Source organism: Malaclemys terrapin, chromosome 11, assembly GCF_027887155.1.
Source record: "Malaclemys terrapin pileata isolate rMalTer1 chromosome 11, rMalTer1.hap1, whole genome shotgun sequence".
Classification (NCBI taxonomy): Eukaryota; Metazoa; Chordata; order Testudines; family Emydidae; genus Malaclemys; species Malaclemys terrapin.
The window spans coordinates 66,729,362-66,737,943 of NC_071515.1; the positions used below are offsets into that span (position 1 = coordinate 66,729,362).

General features: G+C 44.8%; 1 protein-coding gene across 1 annotated transcript; it reads left to right on the plus strand.

Moving 5' to 3' along the window:
* The first annotated feature begins 94 nt into the window (after positions 1-94).
* On the plus strand, positions 95-7,998 carry DBI (diazepam binding inhibitor, acyl-CoA binding protein). The gene is made up of 4 exons (XM_054044257.1): positions 95-203; positions 1,883-2,000; positions 4,669-4,731; positions 7,723-7,998. Exons 1-4 carry the CDS (start codon positions 195-197, stop codon positions 7,794-7,796), a joined length of 264 nt encoding a protein of 87 aa, XP_053900232.1. The 5' UTR covers positions 95-194; the 3' UTR covers positions 7,797-7,998.
* The last annotated feature ends 584 nt before the right edge of the window (positions 7,999-8,582 follow it).

Sequence of the window (8,582 nt, forward strand, 5' to 3'; positions counted from 1 at the left end):
ACCGTGATTGGTCGCTGGACGCCGCGTCCCCGCCCCTATCCCGCCGGGCTCTGTGATTGGGCGGCGGGCGCTCTGGGGCGGGCTGAAGTAGGGGTGCGGTGGGCGGAGGCGGAAACGCTGCTGCACGTTGGCAGGAGGGTCCGAGCCAGTCAATCAGCCACACAACGAACGACTCGCTGCTGCCGGCCGCTGCTATGTCTCAGGTACGGGGCGCCCGCGCTGGGGGGGCTAAGGCGGGGGGAGCTGTCCGCGCCCCCTCCCCGTTCCCTTCCCCTCAGCAAGGGGGGGGTCGCTTCACTGGCGTGGTCTCGCCCCTGGTAGCTGGGAGCCCCTCCATTTTCCTTCCCCTCCCCCCGGCTCAGGGGGCGGCTCTGGCTCGGCGCTAGCGACGCCCCCTCCCCTTTCCGCCCTTCTCCCGGGGCTCCCGCCCTCCGCCCGCCTCCCCGTTCCCAGGGCGAGGGGCCTGGGGCGCGATAGCGAGCCGAGCCCGAACCCAGGCGGCTTCTCCCGCCGCCCCCTGCTCCTCGGAGGCCCTGCTGGGGCTGGAGCGCGCCAAGTGGGAGCTGCCGCTTCCCCGCAGCCGCTGCAGCGCTAAGCCCTGGGTCTGCAGGCGGCCGTGCGCTTGGGCAGGACCCTACTCCGACGAGCGTCCACTCTGAAACTGGGTGGAGCGCCCCCCTGGGGGGCTCGTGGGGAGGGGACGCATGCCCAGCACGGAGGTTATAGACGGTGTAGGTCACGTCTGCTGCATCCTTCTTGTTCTCCACCTCCCACTAACCCGAGGCCTGTGTAGTGCTGCTATTGCAAGTAGTTATGGGGGGTGGTATTAGCCTTATAGGGGGAAAGGCGTTTGTATGGGTGCAGAGGGTCGCATAAGGGCGTCCTGGGTGGTAGTGGAGACTGAGCGAGCCCAATGTCCGTAGGGCTAGTAAGGGCATGGTGTGAAGATGCCATGGTGAAGAACAAGTGGCCTGATTATCAAGATTCACACCAGTGTAACTGAAAGAAGCACTGCTGAAGCCAGTGGCGTTATGCTGGTGTCAAGGGAAAGAAGACTCTTTCCCGGAGGCTGCAGTCTTTCTCTTAACACATCCAAGAGCTCTGATGGCTTGGTAACTACTCGGACACAAGTTGTGGAGTTAGTAGCTTGCTAAAGAGTATGAGGACATGCTAACTACTTTAAGTTTGTGTGCAGGTGCAGCTTTATAAAATAAGGGATAGCATTTCCCTTACACAAGTGGCCCATAAAACACTTGTATAAACATCTGCTGTGTAACATGTCGAGACAATAAACTGATGGGGGTGGAGAGACTATGCAGGAAAGGGGCCATTCGCTTGATGGATAGGGTGGGAAATGGCCAGTAATTACCACCAAAAATGGTAGGTGCCAGCTGTCTGACTACATAATCTCAGAATCACCAAGTGAACTTTCTTAATTGGAGGAGTTAAGGGGTGGGGAAGCTTAACATTTTAGGGCTGTGTTCAAGGCCTCCTTTCTGCCAAATCCTCACTGCAGATTTCTCAACTTCTTTTCCCATGCAATATTTGTAGCAAACATCTCTGATCCTGCTTTCACAATAGTAGACTTTCACTCCTAATCCTACAGAGCACAAACTGGTTAGTAACATAGTTCAATTGACTTTTAATGTAAGTGTTACAATTATTAGCATTTCTAGCTACACAGAATGCAATGTTTATAATCTCTTGTTTCACCTTCATGTAAACTCCAGTCATGAGACTTGGTTTCAACTTTAATTTTTGTGTTCTTCCTGCTATTTTGTCATCTTCAAGCAGACCTTAGATTTGTCAGTTCAAGATTTAAACTAATATCTACTGGCAAGAGTGAAAACCAACATAGAAAACTTTTGATCTTTTCGTTTAGGCTGAGTTTGATAAAGCTGCTGAAGAAGTTAAGCAACTGAAGTCTCAACCGACAGATGAAGAAATGCTGTACATCTACAGTCACTTCAAACAAGCTACAGTTGGAGATATAAACACAGGTATGTATTGGAAAGGAGTTCTAGGCTTGAGGAATAAAAAATGCTCAAACACTTTTCTCAATAAAGAGAGGTGCTCAATTAACACTAGCTCCTAATGGCTTTAGATGTACGTCAGGCTTTCTGTAAATTACTTTTAAGTAGTGAAACTGAGTGGCGTGTAATGCAACATGACCCTGACCTCTAGCTCCCAAGTCACTGACCATAAACAACTATGCTCCTGCTTTTTTGAGCCAAAATCTCTCTGGTGTGGGCAAAGAGTGGGTTTCTGAAAGTTTGGGAGTGCTACTGCTTTGGCATAACCTTTACATAGAAATGTACAAAATGACATGACCCAACCCTCTACTATTCAGCTGAGAGCTGCTTGAACAACATAAAAATGACCGGTTTCAGAGTGGTAGCCATGTTAGTCTGTATCAGCAAAAACGAGGAGTCCTTGTGGCACCTTAGAGACTAACAAACTTATTTGGGCATAAGCTTTTGTGGGCTTTTGTTAGTCTCTAAGGTGCCACAAGGACTCTTCGTTGTTTTTGCTGATAAAAATAATGGTGTTTTCTTACCCTGCATTTCATTCTCTTTATCATGTACTTTTTCCACTTGGCATTCTTAACTACTCCTGACCACAGGTCCTCCCATTTTTATATGCTGGAGCAGTACTGTTTCAACCCTTTATGTAGATGTATTTGGCCAGTAAATTGTATTGCACTCGATTAAGCAATGCCTCATTCAAATAAATAGGGTATTGATAGCTATGTAAATGCTTTCCTAAGCAAATAACTGATTGTCCTTATTCTCAAAACTTAAAGTAGCTGCCCCTAGTAGACTGATGTAGGGAAAAGCAACATAGTCTGGCACTAGCAGTAGGGTAGCTAATAGGTGAAAAGCAAGTAAACTTATTTCTGATCCTTTAAGGCCAAGTACAAGTTGTAATTAAAGGTTTTTCACTAGTTTGGTTTAGACTAGTGCAATTTAATGACACTTTTGACTTAAATCTGGCCTATACTTGCCTGTAGATGTAGAGGAGTATGCTAAGCATTAACTCAACTGATAACCAGTTTTGAACAAATACTAGTTAAACCACAGAAGTTGCACTGGCTGAGGTTAAATCAGTGCAACTTGTGACTATAGAAAACCCTAAGAATCCTGCATCCTTTATACAGCTGCTGTGTGAAACTGCATTAATTTTCAGTTTTGGGGCAGTTGTGACTAAGAGGCTATCTAGACTAGAATAGCACTGATGTAGATGCTGCATCTATGGAAATGGGGCTTGAACTGGTGTGGTTTACCAGGGTAAATTGCAACATACAGTGGACATCTGCATTTACATAACTGTACTGGTATGAAAATAGTGTAGATAAGGCCTAACTAAAGAAAACCAAAGGCAGCAGAAGCCATAAAAATTAAAGCAGGTGTGTACTGAAACGAGAAACTTCAGTCAGAGCTGGCTGTGGGATTGGATGAGAAACAAATCCTCCCACAGATGAGAGGTAAAGTGCTAAGCCTGTTCCACAGCTTTACTTACCTTGCGATGCAGACTTTCATCGTTTCCCAGTCTAATGATGCAAATGGTCTTAGTGGTCTTGCGTAACATCTGAAGTGAATTAAATCTAGAAATGGAAAAATACCAGCTGAAGCACTGGCCTACTGAACCAGTTAGTGGTGAGGGCTATCAGACATGGGTCTGGTTCCAAGCTGCCTGGAGTTGGCACACTGTAGCTTTAAGTGTGCACACAGAATGTTTTTATAGACCAACTTGCACTGCACTGTAGGCCTGACTCTGCAAAGGAGCAGAGGGGAAAAGAGCCAAGCAGTTTTCTAAGCTTAGGCTTCTGGCACAGCTTGGAATGCAAAATTACTTTTGTTCCAAGTCAAATTAGTGGTCTTGAAGTGTCCTGGCATGCCATTACAACGTGCATGGTTTTTAGTGGTGTTATTATGAAGCATCAGTTCATGTGGAGCAATAACCTAGTTTCCCATTTTGTTACAGGGGTGGAACTACCAACTAATGCTATAAGTCACTCCCCTGCTGTAAGGCTGGCATGAGTTTAATGCTCCACCTCTACATCTAGCCACTGGTCTCATAGCACTTACCCATGACTGCATATTAAATTTACCCATATTACATTTAATTGAGAACTCTGCCTCTTTTGAGAAGACCAAAAGCTGGAAGTTATTCTTGAGACTGGGAAGAGGTTCATATCACCTTTCTCTTGTCTATTATGCCATCTTTGCTACAATATCTTTCACATCTCTTAAGAAAGATACAGTTCAGCACCTCTGCTGATGTAGCAGAAAACTCTAGGGAATAGGGAAACTGACATCATAAGATGACTAAACTGACAGTGCTGTCAAGTTCACAAAATAAACTGAAGGCTGTAAATTTATAGTAAACGAGTTCTCACCAACAATAGATAATAAACCTAGCAGAGATGACCATGTGGAGTGCTGCTAACAATAGAAAGTTATAATGTGCTTTCTCCAGCATCTGAACAAAATAGCTCTTTCTTGAGTACACTCTAATTCAGGAAGTATGATGTCTGAAATGAGAGACCATGTTACACAGAACCATCACATCAAGTGCAATCTCCTGAAAGGACATGAGAGATTCCCAACAGTGTGGTTTGTATCCACTGACTGTCTCTTCTGTGGCTAATAATATTGTCTGTCGTAGAGCGCCCTGGTTTTCTTGACTTCAAAGGCAAAGCGAAGTGGGATGCCTGGGATGCATTAAAAGGTAAGTTTTTAATAAAGATGACATGAAAACAGCAGGGTTGGTCACAAATCCTAATACTTGCTACTTAATGAATGAGTAGAAGTCTTCTATGGGCATGGCTACACTTGTAGTTGTAGAGTGCTGGGAGTTAAACCAGCCTTCGGAGACGGCAGCAGGGAAAATGCTGCCGAGTGTTTACACTCTTAGCTGGAAGCGCACTGGTGTGCCCACATTAGCAGCTCTTGCAATGCCACAAAGAGCCATGCATTGTGATAGCTATCCTGGCATGCAAGTGGCTGCAACGTGCTTTTCAAATGCACGGGGTGTATGGACTGTGTGTATGTGGAGGGAGAGAGAGTGGGTTTTTAGGGGGGCTGAGAGCATGTCAGCATGCTGTCTTGTAAGTTCAGGCAGCAGCAGACCTCCCTATCCCCCCCACCTCTCTCACTCAAAGCAAGCAGCCTTGCTTTGTCCCAGAGCAGATAAGCAGTCAGCGGTCACAAACGGAGCTTTGAAAGGGCATATCCACATTCCTACAGCGAGTTCAAAACAATGACAAGAGTGGCCACTTGACTTCAGGAGATTATGGAACATTTCCAGAGGTAAATCAGAGCGCAGTAATGTACCTTGTTCACACTGGCGCCGTGGCGCTCCAGTAGGGACGCAGCAAACATTATTCTACTTGCTGAGGTGGCATACCAGCAGTGCTGTAGCTGTGGAGTCAGAGCGCTCTACATGCCTTGCCAATGTGGACGGGTAGTGAGCTAGTGTGCCTGGAGCTCCTTTATTGCACTGTAACTCGCAAGTGTAGCCAAGCCCTATGACTACATGTCCAAGAGCATTAGGAGTTGCTGCTGGCAGGTTCAGGCTCACTTAAATACTCTGATGTAATTAATGGATAGTTAACACTGTAGGACAACAGACTTAACACTTCTAATGTGGTACTTCTGTGTTGGCATTGAACTGTTCCAATCAATACCTAACTACAAAAGTGCCCCAGGTTATTTATACATGTCTATTTTAGATCTTTATATAGCCATCACCATAGTATCTGATCACTTCAGTCTTTAACCTTTCCTCACCCATCCTTCTGAGGTGGGGAAGTACTGTTAGCCCTCTCTGCATATGGAGAACTGAGGCACAGACTGACTTGCTCTGCAACAGACTTCTTGTGTAAGCTTGGACAAGAAATTGATCTTAGCCTGGCACTTGGTAGACCAGCACACAAACAACTGGATCATTCTTCCCCTCATATACTGTTGATGCAGTTACTATGTTCCATTGCATTAACTAAATTCCTCTTCCAATCAAGAGGGATTATCCTTGAGCCCTGAGTTCACCTCATCACTTCACAGATGTGAAGTCCCCCAGACTAAGGTTGCATTATACCTAAAATGCAAACTGCTCTGCTGAGCCACCCTCTCCTAACACAGCGAGGGGTACATGTATTGCTGCTATTTGCACTATATCCAAATGTTGCTTTGGAGAGTAAGCTTGTGTCTCAAGTCATTGCTCAACAGTCATTGCAGAAAGAATGACAGATGCCCCTAAAAACAAATCAGAGCAGGTCTAATATTAGATCCAAACAGCCTGGAGTGTCCCTCATAACTTCCTTACAAGACTGCATGCCCACCTAGTCACACAACAAGGAATTGTAACTTGGCATTAAGATGTCTTGTAGACACAGTAAACGGGCTTGTAACTGAACAAAGCTGCATGCTTTATCAAAGTACCTTCCAGGGGAAACCTGAAAGGAATGTAGGCTCCTTCTCTAGAAGGCAACACCAGATCACATGTGATACCAAATGATAACCTACAAAAGTGTTGTAAACTGTCCAACCAAGGATATAAATCCCACTTCTACATATACTGAAATTTAGGGTTTTTTTTTAAATATTTCCTGTCCTGCAGCTGCTTTGTTCTCCAGTTACAATTTAACCCCACCCCTGCTTGGGAAAGCCCTGTCACCTGGAAGTAGTCCAGGGCCCTGTCAGGAATGAGGCCAACCTACACTTCCTGTGATGCAAGGAATTACAGCTGATGTTGCTTGGGGCCAACTTGGTGGGGAAGAGTAACAACTCCACTTCTAACCCCAGGGCCCTTTTGTAGGTGGAGGTGAGAGAGGCAGGTAATGACTGCTGCTGGGAAAGGGCAGGGTACAGGATGGGTGACACTCAGGGAGCAACTTGTGTTCTGCAGGGGTTACCCCCATCATGGTTGTGCCTATAGCGCTAACCTTATGAATAAGATGGTCTCACCAGATCAGTGGTTTTCAACCTTTGTTTTTATTCGCAGACCCTTACATTTCAAATTGAGGTGTGGACCCCTTTGGAAATCTTAAACCTAATATGTGGACCCACACAGGTCTGCAGACCACAGGTTAAAAACCACTGCACTAGATCAAGCAGGAGTGTAATATATTTTAATTTTGTGACCATTTAGGTTGCTTCTACTAAATAGCCAAGTAGTTGAACATAGGTTTAAAGATTCCAGCACACAGGCTGGGCAAACAAATGAATCCCTAGGAGGAATTGCAGCTACAAGGTGAGTGGCCCACTTTCATTCACTGAAAGTGCCATAGCATGCAAATTAGAATGTCTCCCCTGAATTGCTTGCTATGAATGGGTTACGGCCTCCACTAATCTCATGATTCTGTGGCATACTCAAAGTATTCTGACTACTTGGTAATATTTTACTGTTCCAGTTGAGTTCTTACTACTCTACTGCAGTACAAGGCTTACAGGGCTGGCTTACTCACCAGCCCTGTAACTTCACAATTCACTTCAGTTAATACAAAGTAATGGACATGAAGGAACTTCCAGGAAGCAGCCGTGTATCCTCTAGCTGCTTTAAACTGGTTTGCCCATGGTTTCTAGTGCAACATAGATCTTACTAGACAACTGAAGTGGGGAGAACTTGGTGGTTTAAGTGTAACAAGTGGCTATTACAAGTACTCTGAGGAATATGACTAGAACATTTTGTCTTCATCTGATGCATGTCTTCTGATTTCAGGAATGGCCAAAGAAGAGGCAATGAAAGCTTACATAGCAAAAGTGGAAGAATTAAAGGGCAAATATGGCATATGAGAATTGCATCCACTCCCCACTTGTGGACCTGAAATGTGCCTTATTTCTTAATACACGGGATAACTGATTACTGGGGGTGACTAGAATGTGTAGTGTACTGTAGTTTGAGTTCTGCAATTCAGATTAAACTTCTAATTGTAAATTACACCTAATGAATTGGGTAGCTTTACCCTGTGAATCATTAAAGTACATTTGTTACTTATTTGTGGTGGCCACTTTAATACAGGGATTTGGCTACCATTTGCTCATCTCCACCTGATAACTGACAGTGATAGTTCTTTGCCCAAAGAATAGCTATGATGCAACACTTTAAAAGTTTCTTGTACTTCTTGTTTGTCATTACAAAACTGAAGCTGCTAGCTATCTGTTTCCAGAACTGTCCTGCCCACTAGAGGGCTCTAATAACCTTTCATAATGCAATAAGTAACACTGGCTTCATCAAAATTAAACAGTAATTGTGGCCACAATTACTATCTCTGGTGTAGAGGAGACACTTGATGGGTAACTTGCAATTACTATAGGCTAGAATACGTGGAAGTGTGCTACAATAGTCCATGATAAACTAGCTAACCTTAAGACTACAGATTTAAAAAAATTATTAAAGCTAATGTTAAAAAACATTCTCCATATTCCTACTAATATGGATTTCTACACTGACTCTGCTATGGCTAGTGCCCTTTACCCAAGCATGCTTGATTTAAGCCATTAGAAAGCCTTCCATCCCTCACAGTATAATCATCTACATAGCATGCTTTGTGAGGATCTCAAAGAAATGACCCAAGTGGG

Excerpts from the sequence above, each read along its gene's own strand:
- DBI (XM_054044257.1), top strand. Across the intron at positions 2,001-4,668 it reads AGTTGGAGATATAAACACAG|AGCGCCCTGGTTTTCTTGAC; the intron begins GTATGTATTGGA and ends TGTCTGTCGTAG. Across the intron at positions 4,732-7,722 it reads TGCCTGGGATGCATTAAAAG|GAATGGCCAAAGAAGAGGCA; the intron begins GTAAGTTTTTAA and ends TTCTGATTTCAG.